The following is a 20985-nucleotide window of genomic DNA, read 5'->3' as shown; positions in this document are numbered from 1 at the left end:
TCCGTCGTGCGACATGGCTCCCGATACCTCGCGACCCGTGAGGCCAGAGGCGCCTGCGCAGTTCAATTTCATGGGTATCATCTTCTCGAATAGTGCGGACGAGGAGCGGTTTTTCCAGGCAATGCTCCAGAATGCACGAAGCAAGCGGACGCTAGAAGAGCGCATCGAAGCCTTGAAGAGCAACGCCGAGCGTACGAAGTCCGGCCCGCACATTGCGGCAAGCACGCCTCGGGGGCTGGAATTCAAGCTAGAGGCGAGGGAAGAGGATCCATCTCAGCTTGCGCGGACGACCGACAACGCCGAAGGTCTGAAGCAGCAGATCGCCGGAAAGAATGTCCGCATTCAAGACCTTGAGCGTGAAGTCATGGACGTCAAGCGTATCGAGCGAGAGAAGTCCACACTTGTTGAAGAGCTGAAGAACCGCGTTGAGAATCTTGAAAGCACTGCTTTGTCAGTGAGCACTGACCACTCCGCTGAAGTTGATAACCTCAAGAAGTCTCTCGGAAAGGCTGTCGATGCTTGCGACGGCCTGAAGAAAGACCTGGAAGCCGGTGCACAGCGATCGGCGGATCTCGAAGGCCAGAACGCTGCACTTCGGAAGAGCTTGAAGGACAACGAAAACCGCGTCAAGCTCGAGATAGGGCAAGTGAAGGATCGAGAGGTCCAGCTCGAGCGCGCCGGTGATGAGCTGAAAGACCTCAAAGCCAAGTTGGAGAAAGAGAAGGCCGCACACGACTCCACCCGCGCCGAACTTGAGGGCGCAGTCAGGAAGATGGACCTGTCGATGGAGAAGTTGGAGGCGAAGAAGAATGAGCTGACGCTTCGGTCAGATGAGCTCCTGAAAGTCAAGCACGAACTGGAGAAGGTTCAGTCGGAGCGCAATGGCTTGCAGTCTTCTCTAGTCTCTACCAAGCAAGATCTAGAGCGGAAGGGCCATGTTGCGAAGGAAGTCGCTGAGAAGCTTTCCTCCGCAAAAGCACGGAGCACGGAGCTGGAAACTTCCTTAGGTGCAACCCAGGATAAGCTTGATGAAGCGGATAGCAGAATCGCCCTCCTCAATACCCAGCTGCAGACCGCGGGCCACGAGCTGCGCTCACTAAAGGCTCAGCTTAAGAAGTCCGAGCAGGGATCCGACAAGCACACCACCACGGCCTCCGATGAAGAGATCTATGGGAACTGCGTCGACCTGATTGAGCTCGGCATGATGGCCCAGCAGGCAGCTATGGACCAACTCTCCAGTGAGGCGCTACCGGACAAAAAGGCCATGATCCAGGAAATCCAAGCAGAGAATCTAGGGTCGGAAGAGCTGGCTAAACAACTTGTCGAGGTCGAGGGTCGCCTGAATGTAACAATGCAGGAGGTTGGCCAGAAAAACGCCACGATTCGCACTCTTGAGACGCGCATCCAAAAGCAAGAAGAGCAAGACAACGCCATCCAAAAACAATTTGAAGCAGACATACCCGACGCGAAAACTCAGAAAGTCGTCGAATTTTTGGAGGAGCTCTCAGAGAAGGAACCGAGGCTACGAACCGTTATCTACATGATCAAAGGCAATCGAGCATACGTACGCTATTTGGAGGGGATCCAAAACAATGAACGGAATCGCGAACTACATGCCAAAAAGCTCGTTGCCGAAATCAGCGGGCTCAACGATAAGATCAAGGACTTGGAGCACGCTCTCGATGCGGCACGTGGCAGCGAAGGCGTCGCAGAAGTCACCGGGGTAGAGGAGATCCGCCATCTAGAGAATGCGCTGAAGTGCGAGAAGGAGCTCAGCGAGCGGCTCCTTCTCACTCTGCGTAACTTTGCCGGAGAAGCGCACTTTGAAGATGACGTGACTGAAGATGACTTCGACTCTGAGATCTTCCAGGCCAAGGGCGGACGCACGCTTGCTCTGCAGAACGACGTCGCTTCGTCTAAGATGATAGCGAAGCTCTTCGCCGAGCTCGCCGCCGTCCGAAAAGACTACAAGACTCTCGAGACCAACAATCTCAACCTGGCTTCTGAGAATGATCGCCTCAAACAGAAGATCGGCGATGAGGAGGGCCCCCGTTGTACTCGCTTCGACCCGTTCGAGGACGCTCACGGCAATAAGAAGCCGAGCAGTTGCTTTTGCCGCTTCTGTGCTGACAATTCGCGGGGCTGGCATGCTTGTGCGAGAAAGGTCTCAAAAGAATGGGCTGGGGAAGAGGCCAACATGCAGAAGCGTGCTGTTCGTGTTCTGCAGGAGAATGAAGACCTTGTCCGGCGCGATCGAGAAACGCACGACCGCATTGCGCAATTGAGCCGCGAGAACGAGATCTTGCTAGCACAGAGCATGCGTCTGATGGCAGAAGCGAGCGTCTATGACAACGCCTGGATTGATTTCGTCAACCGGGCTGTGCAAACCGGAGAGGGACAGGCCCAGCTCATCACTGAGTCGCAAGACTTGCAATGCCCACAAGCGAATGTGGATTCTTACCAGCCAGGTGAGAGCAACCAAGGCCAAGAGACTAACGACGACGACGATATGTATGGACTCAATCAGGAAATGCTCGACGAAGACGAAGCCGCGAAACTGCTCCATGAGCAATGTGTCTTTATGGGCGACTTCATGCCGTATGGTCAGGATCTAGAGAAAAAGAAGAGGAGGGAAGATGAGGCCAAGAAGAAGAAGGAAGCAGAAGACAAGCCGAAGAAGGAAGAGGAGGATAGGAAGAGGAGGAAGCAAGAATGGGCGGACAAGGAGAAGAAGGAAGAGGACATGAAGGAGACAAAGGAGACGAAAGCCGATGCACCCCAGAAGCCGACCGCAGAGCTCAAGGTCCCAGACGTGATCGACGAGCATACGCAAACTTCCACTTCTGAATCTGAGGGCGAGAAGGTCTTTACTTCTGGGTCGGAGTCTCGCTCCCCTTCTTCCGTATCTTCCGTCGATGTGGATGGTCTTGTGCCACCGCCAGTTCCTACGAGCCCCGATCCAAAGCCCATTCCTTATGAAGATGAACTGGGAAGGGGTGAGTGGATATGGAATTTAATTACTGGCAAGTGGCACCGATGTGGGCTTCTTGACCCTCGCCGTTCGTCGCCGTCTCGTCCCTCTGTGCTTCCTCCCGGGTTGCTCGAGCGAATTGAGCAGCGAGCAGCTACGTCAGAAGGCGCACCACCCATGCATGCTGGCTACGGTGCTAGCCCGTATAGCGTCAGCGCGTATGGAGCCAACCCGAATAGCGGCGGCCCGTATAGTGCCGGCCCGTCGAGTCTGGATCGAACCGGTCACGAACAGCTATCTCCCGGGATAAGTGCCGCTGAGGCAGAGGAATCCAAGATAGTCGAGCAGACGCTGAACAGTCAACACGCAGCTGTGACTCAGGTTGAGGAGGAGAATCTCATCGACCTTCACGATCCTCCGGTAAATGATGGCAGCGAGCAGACACCGGCCGTGGGCGGCGCGGTGATGAACGCAGCTGCCGAAGCCGTTGTCCGACCGCCACCCACTCCCCCTACCACTCCTCCAAAGCAACCTGTTACTCAGAACTCTGGAATGCTAGCGAGCAAGTGGGCCGTGGCCAGCGAGACGCCTCCTGAGCAGACGAATGTAGAGCAGACGACTCAGCCCGCACCAGAGGCACCCAACAACCTCAATATCCACGGTGCTGCCCAGGGTCGGCAATCGGAATTTGCGGCGACTCACCAGTTTAGAGCCATCACGAATACGCTCAACGCCAACGTGCAGCTGCCAGCGTCAAACATTCGCTCGACCGCTCCCGCCGATACTCGCCCAGATCCCACACCTCTAGGCGCGCTACTCGAGCCCCGAGAACTGCCTTCTATCGCGAAGAAGAAGGAGGTCTATCGTGGGCCAAGTGGCCTGGGAGGAAGCAAATACGCCACCGGCACCGACAATCAGCAGGCGCCTCTGAAGAATGACATCAAGAAGGCGGCTGGGGGAATACCATTTGGTGGCAACACGCGAGAGAGCCAGACCCCGGAGGCTACCGGTGCCTTAGGTCAGCGGCCTTCTAACTTCCAGCCTCACGGCGGGCGCGCCCGTGGAGGACACAACTACCCTAGCCGAAACGGCGACCCTGCCCGACGAAACGAGACCGACAATGCTCGCAATAACCGTGGACCTGGGGGCAGCTATCATAACGGACGATCGGGTAGTGGAGGCCGCGGCGGTTGGGTCAACAAGGGCGGATACCGCGGGAAGAAGGGCCATGGCCGTCCACGCGGCGAGCCGCAACACTAAATCCAATATCAGAGAGGGTGAGGTCTACTTCCGCTGATGACTATATGGTACACCACGCTAACAGACCGCCACAGGGATGAAAATGTACGATGCGACGACGATACAACACGGCTTCCGGTTCTTCGAGTTTCGATATGGCATATGTGCACGCAGAGCGACAAAGGATGCCTGACACGACAAGGTCCCCAGTCCAAGGTATCAGAGATTACAGCCCGGGAGAGAGACACGAGAGCATATGTACGATGATGTCTAGCAAAGAGACACCAGAAGAGCAGTCGATCGGCCAACCACGATCCTGCTTTCTGCTCAATTTCCACGCCGACCTGCCCAACCTCAATTCCCGAATCGATCAAATACATCTGATCTTCGGCATTGTGCATGGAATAGCAGGCGTGCTTTTTCTCCCTGCAAGGACGTACACATGCTGGCTCCCATCTACCAAACCGCATTGTAAGTAGATTCTCTCTTATCCTTTCATGCTGGTCTAACGCTGTCTTATAGATCTTGAACACACCAATCTCGACGATCGAAGCGCGTATCACAAACAGGACTTGGCGGAGCATATACGCGTCGGCGATATGATGGAATTGAATGGCAATAGATCGGTTGAACTTGCCAGTATGCCCGCGATACCTTCTCGACGATGGAAGGATATAATGACATATGGACGGGAGCATGAGATAGAGTTTGGTAGAGGGAATTCATATTGTTTTCAAAAGCCTTTGGGCGCCATGGATATGTGCGGACGTGATTTCTGTTGACGCTGAAAGTCGTCCGCGCCTTTGATGTACTGACTTGGATCTGTCATCGTCGGGACTTCTACGTGCTCCCGTTTTCTCGCCTTCCACCCTCACTTTGTCATGGCGCTGTCCTCCCTCGACCCGGGTTGCCCTGCGTCCATCTCCCGACGCAATTCGATCGACCCGCTGACCTGACATGTCCTGGACTACCACGCGCTCCCTCCAACGCCGCCAGCAGTGTTCCGAGCCGTTGAATATCTGCCACTCGGCTTTGTCTCGCCCCTTGTACCATACCGTGATGCTGTGGAGAACGGACGTGGAGGCGACATGGTCGGGGGGCGAGTAGGACGGCGGACATGAGAACTACGGCGCTTCGGTGGAAGGGCGTTTCGAAGAGGAGGATGTCTGTGGGCACATGTCAGAGACAAGCTTGCGCCGTCGCTTCTACGGAGATCGTGGAGGCGGGTGGCAGTGAGATTATACGCGATCGGGAAGAGCGTCTACTTCTCTCGGGGCTCTCCGGACACGAGAAGGGAGTTCGAGCGCTGGATCTCTCGCCGATGGTGTAGGGAATACCGCTTTGGAGTCGCAAGCGTGCGGTTGGGGATCTGGGTTAGGTCTCACTCCACAGGGCGCCGATGGCGCTCTTCATGGGATGGCGGAACGATACAAGTAGCCGGCGCGTGAGAAGCACACTGTAAGAGCCAGCTCGTCTGTATCAACGTAAAGAACAATGCGACGGCGCGGGTTGAGGGGAGCCAGCTAGGACTCTCAACACCACAGCGATGCTCCCGCCTGCCCTCCTCGCCACCGTCACACAACGACTCCGCCCTCCATCAAAACAGCACCACACTACAGGCCGCCTTACACAACAGCACACGCTCTACACGAGCATCCAGCCGCCCGCTCGCCACCGAGCTCAACCCACCTTCCTCTCCTCCCTCTGAACCTTTCACTCTCTCAGCCAGCCCATCACGCAATCTCCCCGCCAAGCCGCAATTAAAACCTAACTGCCTCCGCCGCCTTCCAAAACAAAGCGCCCAGCCAATCCGCACTCACCAATTCGAAGACTCACCGCTACACCGGCGCGCGACGCGCCCTTCTGACGTCAAGTGAGGCAGTTGCGTGCCCCCGAGAGCTTTTGTGGCGAGCTTCACTGCAGACTTTTCTTCCTCTTCCTCTTCTTCTCTCCACTATCATCGCACCGATAGCTTCAACACCAGCATCGTCTCAGACGTACAGCTTTCTTTGCGACTTCTCTGCTCTGCTCTCTGCTCTCTGAAGCTTCGAGATCTCTTTACCTAGCTGCTGTTATACACTCACCGGGGCGTCTTTACCTCACCAATTCCGAGTTTTACTTCATCAGGTCGTCTTCTACCTCACCAGGTCGTCTTCTACCTCACCAATTCCTTTCCTACCTCACCTCACTCACAATGTCTCTCACCCTCGCCTCGCTCCGCGCAAAGTTCGCCGACTGCAACAAGAACACCGAACTCGCCATCGCAAAGGCCCACGCCAGCAATGACAACGCCGCGGCTCACCTCAAGATCGCCAAGGCGGCTCTCGAAGAGAGCGCAGTCAAGATGGGCCAAGCCGACTCCGACGTCCAGATCATCAAGGAGCAGGTCAAGTCCCCCAAGGTCGCCCACATGACCGTCGAGCCCCAGCAGGGGTACAAGTCGGGATGGCTCGTTCTGAATGTCGACCACAACAAGGTGTCTGACATCGCGACTCTCAAACACGCTCATGAGCGCGAGATCGAGGACGTCAAGCGTGCTGCCGATCAGGAGATTAGCGAGCTCACCAACGCGAAGGACGAGGAGATTGCCGCTATCAAGTCTGTTCATGACCAGGAGCTTATCGACCTCGCCAATACCAAGGACAAGGAGCTTGCCGCAATCAAGCATGTTGGAGCCCAAGAGCTCACCCACATCACCAATACTAAGGATCAGGAGCTTGCTGCCGTCGAGCGCGTTCATCATCAGGAGCTTACCGACCTCACCAACACGAAGGACAAGGAGCTCGCCGCCGTCAAGCGTGCCCATGATCAGGAGCTCACCGACCTCACCAACACGAAGGACAAGGAGCTTTCCGCCATCAAGCATGTTCATAACGAGGAGCTTACCGTCCTCACCGACACGAAAGACCAAGAGATTGCCGCCATCAAGCGTGCTGGAGCCCAAGAGCTCAACCACCTCACCAACACCAAGGACCAGGAGCTTACCGACCTCACCAATACCAAGGACCAGGAACTTGAAGCCATCAAGCACATTCATGACCAAAAGCTCACCGACCTCACCCACACCAAAGACCAGGAGATCGCTGCCCTCAAGCGCGAGCTCTCCAACCTCACTCTCACCAACAACGTCACCGCATACAAGCTCAACGAGGCCACCACCAACGCCACCAAGTACGAGAACAACTACTTCGACGCCAGGAAGTCCGAGCTCGCTCTCAAGAAGCAGAACAAGGAGCTCCTCACCCAGCTAGCCACCCTCGAACAACAGCACGTCGACGCCGAGCACGCCGCAGCCACCACGCTCACCGCAGCCGAGGACGCGCTGGCGAAGATGAAGACAGACAAGGACGACCTCGCCGCCAAAGTCCAGACCCTCCAAGACCACCTCGTCGAAGCCGACTTCCTCTACGTCACGTCCGGCTCCGACTCCGACCCCGACACGACCTCCGCCTTCGCGGCCTTCGACGCCGCCTCCACCGGCGGCGAGAAAACCGCGCTGGTCCAGCTCTTCGTCGTGCTCGCCGTCTTCAGCTGCTTCGTCGCCACCACGCAGCACAAGCACGTCCCCAGCACCCTGCAGCAGCAGCTCGCCCGCCTCGCCGCGCACAACGACGACCTCGCCGCCACCGCCGCCTCGCTGACGCGCGACCTGGGCGCCGCCCAGCACCAGGCGGCGCTGATGACGCTCTACTTCCACGACGCGCAGACGCACCTGGCGGCGGTGGTCGCGCGCAACGGCGAGCTGGCGGCGCAGCAGGACAGCACCGGCGCGACGCTCGCCGGCGTCCAGGAAGCGCTGCTGGGCGCGCGCCGCGACGCGCTGGCGCACCAGAGCGCCGCTGCGGCCGCGGCGCTGGACCGCGATGCCGCCCTCGCGGAGCTGTCCGCCGCGACCGCGAAGCTGCGCTGCGGCGGCGAGCCGGCCGCCTGCGAGTCGTGCCTGTTCCACGTGGTGCGCCGGCTGCGCATCGCGGCGGCGGCGGAGCGGCGCGCGCTGGAGATGGTGGATGCCGTCGGGGTCGCGCAGCTGCAGGCGTGGAGCGAAGCGGACGACGCGAGGGTCGCGCTGCTGCGCGCGTCGAGCAGCGACGGCGCTCTGCCGGCTCTGCCGGCCCCGACGGCGGTGGAGGAGGAGGAGGAAGAGGAGGATGATGAGGACGCCGCGGCGTCCGAGAGCGGCTCGGACTCCTCGGTGGAGTTCATCCTGGAGTCGGCGGCGGCGGATGCACGGGTACGTTACTCTCTTCCTTCTTTTCCTTTCTCTTTCTATCTATCTCTTCCTGCTTGACTTGATTGCTAACTAGCTCCCAGGCCCGCCAGGAGATCAGGGGCGACGCGTCCACGCCCGACGACGCGTTCGTCGACTCCTGCGCGGCGGTCCGGTCCGCTGCCGCCGCCTCCGCCGCTGTCCGGCCGGCTGGGGGCTTCGCTGCGCGGTCGCTGGCTGCTGCTGGCGTGCTGCTGAAGAAGTAGGAGGCGGCTTCTTCGGCGGGGCTGGCGACCGCGCGGCGTTGCCTTTTTGTTTTGTTTAGTTTTCGGTGGGTCGTGGGGTGAAGGGGGAGAGGGAGTTAGAAAATAAAAGTTTTTTTATATGCATCTAGTGTCTTTGGCTATGTGACGTGATGTGATATCTTACCCACTCATGACCGACCATGCTCTCCTCCAATCCCTTCTCCATCTATATCAGTCACCGCGCGAAGTGTGTTGAAGGCCACTCGGATGGGTAATACGGAGTGGAAGCCATATAGGCGCCTTTGAGACGTCTACGGCTATCCTCCCGACGGGGCGTGCATGGCTGACCGGATCCAGGACTTTGCTCTCTCCAAGCACGAGCATACTTCACCCCCAGCCGATCGCCAAAGCCACCCCAATCGCGACGCCAACATCCCACCTCTTCAGGCGCAGGTCCCCAGCGCCAGACCCGCCACCCGTAGCACTCGGGTCGGGACCGGCACTCACCACGCCCGGGGTAGCAGCAGCCACCGACGTAGTCCGTCCCGCGCTCACGCCGGTTGTTGCTGTGGATTGCGATGCATCGCTTGAGCTTGTCACATCGCCCAGCACCACAGCCGGGAGAAGAGTGGTCGTCGACTCCCCCGCCACAAGCAGCGTAGCGCCCTCCGCATCGGTGGTGAGCTCGACGACGGTCCCAGATATCGTAACCGCGTGGCCCACAGCAAGCGTAGCCGAAGCAACGACGTACTGATACTCCTCCGCCCTTGCCGTGGCCGTCACATCGCCCACCGTGAAAACCTGCACACCCGCAGGAGCCAGCGTAGACGTTACGCCGTCCGCAACCGCGACCGTCTGCCCCGCCTCGTCGATCGAATAAGTCGTAGCCCGGGCTCCCTCGCCCACGGTAACCGGAGGTCCTCCAGGCGCGAGCGTCTGCCCCTCGACTACGGTCGCGGAAGGCGCATACTGGACCGTCGACGTGCTATCTCCTACTACAACGACGGGTCTACCACTGGCATCGAGATGCACTCTCGTCGCGCTCTGCCCAGTTCCCAGCGTCGCCGTCCCTCCTCCTCCGGGCGTGAGCGTGTAGCTCCCGATGACCACGCTGGTCGCGGGCACGGGCGTGAACGTCTGCCCGTTATTCGTGACTACAGTTAGGGTTGGCGCGATCACGTTCCCCCTCGGAGTACTCGCGGGCTGCGGTTGTTGCGCGTCCGTGACACCGGCTTGGAAGCCCGCTGCCGACGTCTCCAGATGCGGGCGCTGGATATCGGAGCCATGGGTTGGCGGCGTGGGTTCCGGGTCACCACTCCCGAAGTCAGATGCGCTGCTCTCGAAGTGCGCGACGAGCGACTCGATGGAGCGGATGTGCGGCTCTGTCGTGCTTTGCGGAGTCTCTTCGAAGCCGGTCGCGCTGCTCTCGAGGTGGATTTTCGGCTGGCGGGAGCTGGTGGCTTCGATTGGCGGGGGAGAGGGAGCGGTGGGAAAGGTAGTCGTTGAGTTGAGGCCTGCAGTGTGGTGGTTAGTTAGCGAGCGTGATACGAAGAGGCGCGCGTGTGCCGATGCTGCACGTCAAGCTGTGGAGATGGGCGATACGAGGTCGCAATTCGAGACGGGCGGTAATACGAGACCCAAGAAGCGGAACGGCAACATACCCAGGCTGCGGAACGCAAATGCAGAAACCGAGTCCCCTCTTAACAGAAGCAGAAGCAGAAGCATGCACAGGCGCGAAACCAGAGAGCGCGACATCATAGCGAGCGTAGCGAGCGACAGACTACCTCACACAGCGTGCAGCGAGAGACAGAAAGTAAAAACCTCACCTCTCCACCTCACGAAAATCAGACCTTAGCTCTCCTAAATCCCCAACTGCCAAAAGGATCCAAGCGTTCTCTCCGCCCCCAAAAAGGCACAGCATGGCAGGGATGGTAAGAGCGCACGGGCCTTGGGTGAACTTCGCTGTGGCATGCCTGCCAATCGAAGCGCAGATGAGAGTAATGCAGGGACTATTGACACCAGGGCCCCTGGCATAGCGCATGAACATCGATCTGATGTTTCTGGCTGCATGTCACGATGAGAGGAGATGATGGGCTCGTGGTGAGATTCAGGGGGGACAGACGAAAAGGCATAAGCTGGGTCGCGGCTGGGGTAACAGAGACCTAAGAGCAGACAGATACAGAAGCGCGTCAGGAGATTCCTGGAGAAAGCCCGTTTAGGAGGCGTTCAAGTGCAACGGTACAAACAGCCCTGGAGGCGTTGTGCGGCTAAGGTGATGTGGACATAGGGATGGGCGAAAACCGCTAGTCTTGGCGATATCGGGCCGTTTGTTATCGATAGGCCCCTTTTCCGGAAGTCTTCACAACATTTTAAACGTCGACGGAATGAGTCTTTTCCTTTTCAACATGGACAAACACTCTACTACACAGTCCCGTACATACAGCTTGCCCAACATTGAAGATATTCCGCGTCCCCCGGCAGGCGAACGAAACACCATCACGTGATCGATACATACCGCCTGTGTAGGACCGAAAAGTGTAGAAGCAGGACGTCGTCCAGCTTTCAAACACCCACCTCAAGAGTTCTATGGCGTGCCTTTAATAGTAATACGCTTCCAACGTGTTTCTGCTCCTCCCCTCTTCTCTATCAGAAAATGGCACCCGCCCACGATTGCCGAGGCACTTCCCGGCCCGGTACGAGCTTCCCCGGCTACATACACCGCCCTCAACAAACGTCCAAACAAACTTTCCCGGAAACGTGCGTGGCTCCACGTGGCCCATCGGAAGGATGGCGCCGCTAGGGCGGCTCTAGAACCGTCGCATGTCGGCTCGACGTACACTGCGTGCGAAAGGACGGCAGCTTCCGGGCAAGTTATGCAGCTAAGGCGGCCCTACATATTTGGTGCCGCGCCAGCTAATCGGGACTGCGCTTGTTAAGCGCAGGGCATGAGTCGTGTAGCGCTGGAGCTGGTGTTGCTTAAATGAACCCTTATTCTTCTGTCGTCGTCGCTCGCGCTCTTTTGCTCTCTTTTTCTTTTCTCGCTTTCGTTCCTCCGAATTCTGAGCAGCGCGTGGCGATTCATAGCCGCTCTCTACTACTTACTCCAACCTCGTGCTTAATACATCGCGCATACATATAATCTATAATCCCCCCAAACCCCCTCACTCCACCCCCCAACAATGAGCAACAAAGACCGCGTCTTCGTCGCCATCTACCTCCCGCCAGGCACCTCCCTCCACTCCGCCAGCACGCACTCCAGCGCGCTCAAAGCCCTCAAAGCCGCGAAATCCACGCCGCACGCCTACGACTGGGGCCTCTGGATCGAGCCGAAGCACAACCCCAGCGGCTCCGGGACGTCCTTCAGCGTCGCCGACAGCGTGGCCTACGCCAGCACCGCGAACCCGTTCGGCTGGCGGCTGAGCATCGACGCGCACGCGGCGCCGCCGGCGCGCATGCTGGGGCGCATCATGGTGGGCAAGCTGGTCGAGGGCATGGGCGGCGCGGACGTCGCGGACGTGCTGCGCGGCGTGCCGCTGCCGAGCGACCCCGGGAGCGGGGTGGCGGATGCGGTGGCGTGGGTGGGGCGCGCGCTGGAGGAGCTGCAGAGGGTGGGGTGTGCGGAGCGGTTTAGCGTCGAGGCGTTCATGGGCGAGGCGGTGGGGTTTGCGGCGCAGTGGGCGGGGAGGGGGAAGAGGGGAGAGCCGGAGAAGGTTAATTATACGTGGAGTCGCACGTTTCCTTGAGAGGCGGTGGAAGATTGGGAGGGTTGGGATTGTGCTTGCATGCTTGAGAGGGCTTGGGGCGGGGTGTCACTGCATGGGAACAATGCGCCGAAGTGCCTCTCGCAGACACGGCTCCGGGAAAGAGGGTGGGGGACGGCGTTGGGAGCTGGGACGCTGGGCAAGAGGAAGCGTAGGGCCGATCAATGCTTTAATGGCGGGCCAGCGTATAAGAAGAATAGCCACGCGGACACCGGGAAGAAGGCAGAAGAATGGCTCACTATCATTCCCGGCTCAAGAAACCATACCATCACATCCGCTCGATACAAGCGCAAAATCACCCATCCAGCCCAGAACGACCAGCCGCTCTCCTCAGACAGACCATATCCGAAGCAGCTCCATCCTACTCCTCGACCTCCCCAGCCTCCTTACCCACCACCCCATCCGCACGCTCCAAAACCTCCTCCCGTATCTCAACTGCAAGCGTCCAATCCAACACCCTCCTAAACACCCCCCGATCGCCCCTCGCGCGCTCCGCCCACCCCTCCCCAAACTCCCTCTCCACGACCGGCCCCAGATGTCTCGCAATCCCCCGCAGCACGCTCTTCTCAACGCGCTCATCCATATCCCTCCTCCGCTCGCGAATCACCTCCCTCAGCTCCTCCAGGCTCGGCACTCCATTCTCCTCTTTCCCCAAGCCAGGCGGCGGCAAGCGATCGCTCCCCGTAATGCGATTCCTCAGCACGCGCGCCACGGGCTTGCGCCTGCGCGGGTCGTCCAGCCCCGTGGCGCCGTTCTTCGCCTCGGGCATGCCGATGACGGGGCCGTTCGCGCTCGAGCGTCTACGCGCAGTGTTCGCTTTCGCTGCAAGATCGACGCGGTCCTCGGCATCGTGCGGTGGCGTGTCGAGCAGCAGCCAGTCGCCCGTGTCCTCCGCGATGAGATTCCCATCCGACGTGGTGCGCAGTGGCCCGCGCGTCTTGTCCAGCGCGCTCGTGTACTGCATCGCGAAGCTCGGGAGGCGCGCCCGGCGCGGCTTGGGCGGCGACGCGGTGATGATGGCGCCCACGTCTGCGGCGCCCAGCGCCTGGACCCAGTTGTCGTCGTCGTCGACGAGCGGCGTCGCCATGGCTTCGGCGAGCGAGGCAGCTAGTGCGTCGCGAGCGCGCGAGCTGGGTACCACGGTATGTGTGGAGGCCTTGAGCGACTCAAGGTCGGAGCTGCTGTAGCTGCGCGTCGGGATGCGCGTGCGGGCCGCGCGGTCGTAGGTCGGGGACCAGGAGGCGGGGTTGTGCAGCTCGGCGGCGGTGCGGTAGCGGGTGAAGGGTTTGGCGGGGGAGACGGGGGAGAGAGAGGGATCGGGGAGGTCGTCGCCATGGCGGTGCGGTTTGAAGATGGGGGAGGTGGTGGTGGGCTTGCTGCGTTTCTTGCGCGCGTCGTCTGCGCTGGCGGGGGTAAACGCTGCGCGGGCGCTGGCCTGCGTCGCCGGCGCTTTCTTGCCGGCAGCCACTGCGACTGCGGGCGCGTCGCGCAGAGACGATACGAAGGGGTTTCCGTACGGATCCCGCCTTACGGCATTCATCTGCTCGTCCTGCCCAGCAGCAGCACGCTCAGCCTCCGCTTTCGCTCGCCGAATACGCTTCTCCTCGCGGCGCATCACCGCATAGCGGTCCTCAAGCAGGACATCCTCGTCGCTGCTCTCAGCATCCGCGGCATCTAGCAGGATCATAGACTCCGACGCGCGCAGACTAGACGCCCAGTTCTCCCTGAGGAAAGCCGCGGCATTGAAGCCTTTCGCCTTGGGGGAAGAAGGGCCCAGATTCAGAGCAGCGGGATTCTTCTTTCCAAGCGCCCGGCGCGCGGGTCCCGTCGTCGTGGTCTTCTTCTGAGCGACCGTCGAGGCCTCGCGCAAGATGGGACTTGAGACTGGCGCACCGGCGCCGCCGGTCGAGGTGCTTTGCGTCTTCGGGGCGGAGGGCGTGGCCATGACAGGATCGAGCATGTCGTTGTACCAGTTGAGGGAGTTGGTTCCTCTCATCGGCGTATCGGGGTCTGGGAGTCCGGCTGCCCTCTCCATGTCCTTCTCCTCGTCTTCCTCTGCTGCCGAAGCCCCTGTGGCCATCACCTTAGCATCTTCAGCAACATCCCCAGGGCCCTTGACAGCACTAGCCCGTCCCCGTCCAGACACATTCAACTTCTGCATACCCTGAATCAACACCCTCGGTACCGGCGAAGTAGTCCCAACCGGAGGCGTATCAGTACCAGCCCACGTCGCCCCCGCATCGTGGAACCGCGGCGCGGTATGGCATGGCACTATTATCTTCCCGTCAGTTCTTGCCTTCTAATCCCCTGGGCAAATTATAATGCTGGGAAGGAGAATTTCCCGAATTGAATGCGACTTACGTGAATCGTCCGAGTCCGTCGAGTCCGAGCGCGTATGCTCGCGGTACTTTTTGAACTGTTCGCTTGGGGAGGAGGACATTCTGGTTGTTGATGTTGATGTGCAAGGACAACTGTGGTTGAGGATGGAGGGTGGAGGTTGCTCGCGGTGCGGGTGGGCGAGAGGCGTGTGGTGGGGGTTTATATAGAGGAGGGAAGTGCGCGTTTCGTCGAGGGAATAGGAATATGATCAGGCAGATATGATGAAGAGGGGAAGAAGTCGAGGCTCGGCCTGCTCGAGGGAATGTAGGGGAAGTGGGTATGCGTGCGTAGCTACATACGGCGCCGTTGGGCCAACGAGTTCAATTTCAATGCATTCACAGCGCAGCTGGTGTCGATATTTGCGAGCCAACACAACACCGTCAACCAATTCCCGATATCGATTGCCACGTACGCTTAACCATGACCGTGACCATAGCCAACAACCAGAATCGTCATCACGTCCGCCTTGAACAGCTTCTCCTTCACACCATTGACCGTCTCCAACACTTCTCTCCCTTGGTCTCCACCCACCAGGGCTGAGAAATTCACCGCCGACCGACCCCGCGAGTCCCCTTACTGCCGACGTAATTGATCATCCACTCCACTCCACTCCACCACGCAAATGGCCAAAGCCCCGCCTATCTCAACTGTCTCGCCCTCCTAAACAACTGCATGTATGCGCAGCGACAAACACTCCAACCCAGGGAGGGCTGCATGTGCAAACCATCACTGGCCCAGCCAAACCGAGACTTTCCCCCTTTTGCGCAGGCAGACGCTGAAGTTGCGAATCCGCTCCTCGAGAAATCTCCTCAACCTCCCTCCCTCCCTCCCTCTTACCAGTCCCCATCGCACCAATCCCACCCAACTCCACCAGAGCGGAGACTTTCCCACCCTCCCGCATGCGCGTGCTGAGAAAGAGCTGCGAACCCCGTTCATTGATTTTCCAGCTATCTAGTTCACGTTGCCGTACCTCTTCTGATAGGAGAACCACTGTCAGGAATACCTAGTCAGTCTTGAAACTACATCTCGCAGGCCCTTAAAGCCGAACTCGACCGACGTACGCCTTCCCTCCCTCTCGCCCTCTCGCCCTCCACGAACAGCCTTTTAAAACTGTGGTGAAACTCAATCCATGCGAACAGACGGACAGACGGACAGACGGACCGACGAAGTTACCAGCCACCATACCAAACCTCAAACCCCAAACGCAGACCTTACTCGCTCTCTGGTGTGCACGGTTTCCGGATAGTGGCGGCGCGGAATGAGCATGGTGCGCATCTGCATGTATCTCACTCACCATAGACCAGTACGGTGGCCGTGATACGACGCAGAGCAGGGTGAGCAGGATTGATGCAGGGGAATACTTGAGATAGTTAGCGACTCCAGGCTACGCAGGCAGGTCATATGTGTTAGTACTGCACCGGAGAAGGCACCTTAAACCTGAGCGTAGTCGCAAAGTATGAGTGGAAAGCAGTCACGAACGAGTACAGGACAAGGGAAGATGAATGGTATGTGAGAGAATGTATTGTTTTCGATGTGTTCAGCTCACTTGTAGGAGCACCCTGTAAACCCAGACATCTAAGACCATCAACCATGATTGAACCCAAGCACCTGTAAACCCTAACATCCATGAAAGACCCAAACCCTGAGAGCATGACCAACATCCGACTCAAGGGACCCTGTGGCCTTAGTACCACACCCTGTACTAGATAACTCTTGCGATATCGAGCGGATGGTCCAACACACGTGGAAAGAGGTGAGAGGTTGCTGCCTAGGCCAGGTACGAAGACCCTCAGATTCCACGCAGGACTTAAACAACATGAACTCCCCTACAGCTTGCGCTGTAGCCGAACCGCTCGAACCCTTGGTAACCTTGAATCGGAACGTATGGAACGTATCGAGGCCTACTCGGAAGACTTCAGCCTGGGCGTCGAATCCGCCGTGGAGAGGGAATTGTAGTTGCGTGGTGAGATGGTGAGGACGGTGTCGAATTGAGGTAATGGTCGAGGTATAGAGTGATGACAGAGACGAAAGGCGATGAAGGCGACGTAGAGAGTAAGGTAGAGCCGGAGGTAGAGTTGAAGGTAGAAGGTGAAGAGAAGACTCGACTTGTTGAAGAGTGACTAAAGGTATTAGTAACATATCAATGAAGGTAGATGGAAGTATACTTGTAGTTGACATGGAGTCATGGGAGGCTATGTGGCCTCAGAGTTGAATGACATGACTAAGACCTGTGTCGATGAGGTAGACTGAGCTCAAGGGAGGTAGAGGTAGACTTGAGACAATGATGTCATGGTAGGATAGTCTGATATGTATCAGTGAGTGCTGCGATGAAGTGGACTCAGAGAAGATATACTTGAGATGAGGCTTGAAGCCGAAGGTTGTAAGGTATGAAAATCATAGCGTCGAAAAGAGATTTGAGACGACTCGAAAGATGAAGAGTTGAGACGATTTTGAGGTTGAATTGGTGGAGTGGGAAGAAGGGAAGACGGTGGGCGGGCTTATATGGGAGTGGGCTGCCACTAGCGCCCCTTGGCGCCGAGACATCACGTGAGAGCACGCTAACCGCAAGTTTCTCCGCTTATGGAGCGCAAGGGCCACATTGGAGCTGCGCGAGCCTGAAGCGGTATGATTGCTGTCTCGCACGGGCCACAATCCTTCGCTTATCGCTGGGCACGCCCGAAGCAGCATGGTCCGGCGTCGCTGTATTGCCCAGTGCACGTGACGGCAACAAACACGGACGGCAGAAGGAAGCGGGAATATACGCCCATCGTGGAGAAATTGACGGTAGGATAGCGAGACCTTGCTGGGCGAGTCCACGGTGTAGCTAGCGAGCCCCACGGCGGCGGTTTTCTGAGGAGCAAGTTTGCGATGACTTTGATGGCGTTGATGGGGAGGTAGGGAGCGAGATTGAACAAGGGTTTAGCACGGTTTATACTGAAGACGTGAACGGAAGGGAAGAGTAGAGTATGTGCAAGGTATTCAATGACGAGATAACAAATAATTCATTAAACATACAAAGCGCCAGACTAGAATTACAGACATCGCAAAAAAAAGAATGCCAATCTAACAAAAAATTCTACCAGTCATGCTCACCAATGCCACCGTCATGATGCTCGGAGCGATCGTAATCGGCCGGATCAAACCTATCTCGGCTGCAGCCCTGCGCGGCAGGACATCCACCGCCGCGGCCCTTGTCTCCGCCCTAGCATTGATCCATCCCATCAAGGCTTTCTTCGCGTCAGCCTTGGCCATTTTCTTCAGGGCTTCCTCCTGCTCCGCCGCTTCCTCCTCATTCCTCTCCGCTCCCCACCTCGTAACATTCGCAATCTCCTCGTCATCCAGCTCGTCCGCTCCAAGCTAGCTTTGCACGAATGCAACCAAGACGGCAGGCGCACCACAGTAAGGGTTCAGAAGGATGTGTTCCCTACAGGCCGCCGACGGCACTAAATGCGCGCCAAGGCGTAGAGTGTTCTATGTTGGCGCCGGCGTCCAAGGAGTGCATGGCCGTGGAGTGTGTATATGGGGCTGAGCTACTCTGAGGCTAGCACCGACGAGTTCCGGCGAGAGGATCGAATACCCCATCCTCCGCATCTCCGGTTTGGGGGCCCGATCCGCGCGACGGCGAAGAAGTAGGTGCCGCTTGGCCAGCGGGCTCTTGGGGAGCAGGCGCAGCTCCAGCTCCAGGAGCATCTGCAGTGGCGGATGTGGTAGCGGGCGCAGTGGGACTGTATAGAGGGACCGAAGAAATACTCCTGATCCTATAGTACGCACCCTGACTGGCGGACTCGTAGCTCGGGTGCTGTGGACGTTCTCTCTCAGGCAGCTTCTCGTACACAAAACGGTTGTCTACCACGGTGTCTGTCCTTGACGAAGATCGAGGCTCTTGTGTGTAACTACTCCGAGAATACGGTGGGGTTGTCGGTCTCGGCCTAAGAGATGCGGGCGGTGGCTGGGAGTACCACGGGCTTGATGGACTATATGCCGGTTGCGGCGTCCAGCGTGATCCACGGTACCGTTGCTGTGAATAGCTACCCGGATTCGTCGCTGTTGAATAATTATCCGGGTTGGGGTTTTGGGCGGTCATGCGGCTTGCGCTAGAACCAGGAGTGACCGGTGGAGGAGTGTACAAACGTTCTTTCTCGAGCCGCTGTTTCAGTTGCCGACGATCCCATTCCGGGATAGTAATTGCGCCCGGGGCCGGTAGATCCTCAGGCAAAGGATTGAAAACCTCGGCTTCAGCATCTTTCATGAGAGTATCCTGCTGCGAGTGCGCGGGCTTGGTCGAGAAAGGATGCTCCGAGCCCGTCCCGGGTGGCTGGGCGGACTCTACAGACTGTTCTGCTATGCTGTTAGCGGGCTCATTGGTGGTATGTGCGGAAGGCGTCGAGTCGAGATCTTTCAGTAACCCTTTCATCTTCTCAGCCGGGGTGAGCTCTCGCGAAGTCCCTGCGTCTGGCATGGGCGTATCCGAACTCGCTGAGTTTTCGGTGTTTTCGATAGCATGATTTTCCGATGGCTGGGTAGGCCCTGGCTGGGATTGGGCACTGCTTATGACTCCGTTATTCCCTGAAGTCCCACTTGGCACAGTAAAGCTACTATGGGGCAGCTTGGGGCTAGGTATTCTTGGAGCCGGCAAATGCGTAGATGAAGGAATATTGCCGCCGCGAGTTTTAACGTGCCTTTTACCTTTCCGTGGCTTTCCGGAGCGTATTGGACCACCAACGGGAGAACGCTGAAACGTGAAATTCGTTGGCGTTGCAGCGCTAAACGTGCTGGCACTTGTGGCGATTGGAGATCCAGGACTAGAGACTGGAGCGCTTCCAAAGGGGAATACACCGGGACTCGTCAGAGTCGGTGAAGCACCGCCAAAACTCAGTGGCCGTCCGGTGGCGGAGGGAAATGAAGGAGGACCACTGCCTGCGCTAGTCTTCGGATTCTGCTGGCTGGAACTAAACGAGAAAGCACCATTGCTTGGAGAGGGAGCCTGTGGTTGGGCGAAAGCGGCCTGTTGGCGTTTAGCAAGCGATTCAATATCGTCGTTGCTGGAAAGCGGCTTCGAAGCAGAAAGATGCTCATCAGACATTACCTCAGACTGAGTATTCCGGTCATCGGGATCGAACCCTTGGGAGACGGCGCCACTAGCTGACTTTGGATATTTTCCAGTTACTTCAGATCCTGCGGCCTTCAAAGCGCCGAAAAGGTTTGGAGACTTCGCACCTTTAAGTTTGCTCCGCACTGACTTCGGCGTCAGAGTCGGACGTGATGGGGTCACCGGTTCCTCGGACAGACCATTGGTATTTGTTCCCGGCGTATCCGGTGAGCCGGAGGGGGAGTTTGTAGTTCCAGCACCGGAGTCAAGGGCGGGTTTGAGCTTGGTAGGACTGGAAGCGCCGGCTACGGAGTTCGAAAAATCCGTGTTAGATGAATCCAGAACAAGCGGTGAAGGCTTTGCACCCGTCTGGCTCTTGTCTTTGATCGCGCTCTGTCCGACATCCGCAGCACCTTGAGCAGAGTCAGAGGCGTCTGGTTGAGCGTTTCCTACTTCATTTGTGGTGGCAACGCTGCATGGCGAGGTTAGTATATCGGACCGGGTCTGTGAAGCAGCCCGAGCTTGCATGGCTGGCGGCGTCTGCGTCTGGGCCTGATTTGCTGCCTGTGAAGAAGGCAAGGTCTGATTGGGTTCGCTCTTGTTAGTCCCTTCTGAGCGGACGGTCGAGCTTCCACCGCCAGGTTTATAGCCATCATGCCCATCTTCATCGCCGCCTTTTCCGCCAGAGCTCGATCCATTGCCAGAAGGTCCAGGAGAAAGCGGCGACTTCCTATCATGGTCACCACCCTTCTTGTGGTCGTGCTCGTCCTTGTCCCCTTTCTTCGATTCAGCTTCCTTTTTCTCCCTCTCTTGTTCCTTGAAGAACTTGTCCCATTGCTCTTTCTCCCTCTCCTCCTGCTCTCGCTTTTCACGCTTCTTCCGGTCCTCCTTCTCCTTCTCTTCCCTCTGCCGCCTTTCCCTCTCCTGCCTCTCCTGCCTCTGCTTCTCCTGCCTTTCCTTCTCGAGCCTCTCCTTCTCAAGCCTCTCCTTCGCAAGCCTCTCCTTCTCCTGCTTCTCCTTCTCCTGCTTCTCCTTCTCCTGCTTCTCCTTCTCCTGCTTCTCCTTCTCCTGCTTCTCCTTCTCCTGCTTCTCCT

The 20985-nt window shown here is 58.1% G+C and overlaps 5 protein-coding genes across 5 annotated transcripts; 3 read left to right on the top strand and 2 right to left on the bottom strand.

Moving 5' to 3' along the window:
• On the top strand, positions 1-4724 carry BU26DRAFT_118820 (uncharacterized protein). Its single transcript, XM_033819492.1, has 2 exons — positions 1-4248; positions 4306-4724. Exon 1 carries the CDS (start codon positions 14-16, stop codon positions 4229-4231), a length of 4218 nt encoding a protein of 1405 aa, XP_033678508.1. The 5' UTR covers positions 1-13; the 3' UTR covers positions 4232-4248; positions 4306-4724.
• A 4785-nt stretch (positions 4725-9509) lies between these two features.
• BU26DRAFT_118808 (uncharacterized protein) lies at positions 9510-10967 on the top strand. Its single transcript, XM_033819491.1, has one exon. It carries the CDS (start codon positions 9765-9767, stop codon positions 10515-10517), a length of 753 nt encoding a protein of 250 aa, XP_033678507.1. The 5' UTR covers positions 9510-9764; the 3' UTR covers positions 10518-10967.
• A 1147-nt stretch (positions 10968-12114) lies between these two features.
• Positions 12115-12405, top strand: BU26DRAFT_437095 (uncharacterized protein; the record flags this gene model as incomplete). Its single annotated transcript, XM_033824212.1, has 1 exon — positions 12115-12405. One exon carries the CDS (start codon positions 12115-12117, stop codon positions 12403-12405), a length of 291 nt encoding a protein of 96 aa, XP_033678506.1.
• Positions 12348-13707, bottom strand: BU26DRAFT_466178 (uncharacterized protein). Its single transcript, XM_033825221.1, has one exon. The coding sequence runs from the start codon at positions 13508-13510 to the stop codon at positions 12785-12787; it is 726 nt and encodes a 241-aa protein (XP_033678505.1). The 5' UTR covers positions 13511-13707; the 3' UTR covers positions 12348-12784.
• Positions 13708-16703: 2996 nt separating this feature from the next.
• BU26DRAFT_570190 (uncharacterized protein) lies at positions 16704-20980 on the bottom strand (the record flags this gene model as incomplete). Its single annotated transcript, XM_033833975.1, has 3 exons — positions 16704-16922; positions 17896-18159; positions 18380-20980. Coding segments are annotated over 3 exons (3084 nt in total), but the record flags the coding sequence as incomplete, so codon positions are not given.
• Between the last annotated feature and the right edge of the window lie 5 nt (positions 20981-20985).

The sequence above is a fragment of the Trematosphaeria pertusa genome, assembly GCF_010094035.1.
Source record: "Trematosphaeria pertusa strain CBS 122368 unplaced genomic scaffold BU26scaffold_17, whole genome shotgun sequence".
In the NCBI taxonomy this organism is placed as follows: domain Eukaryota; kingdom Fungi; phylum Ascomycota; class Dothideomycetes; order Pleosporales; family Trematosphaeriaceae; genus Trematosphaeria; species Trematosphaeria pertusa.
Note: the sequence above shows the minus strand (reverse complement) of the source record. Positions and strands in the feature narration are given on the sequence as shown.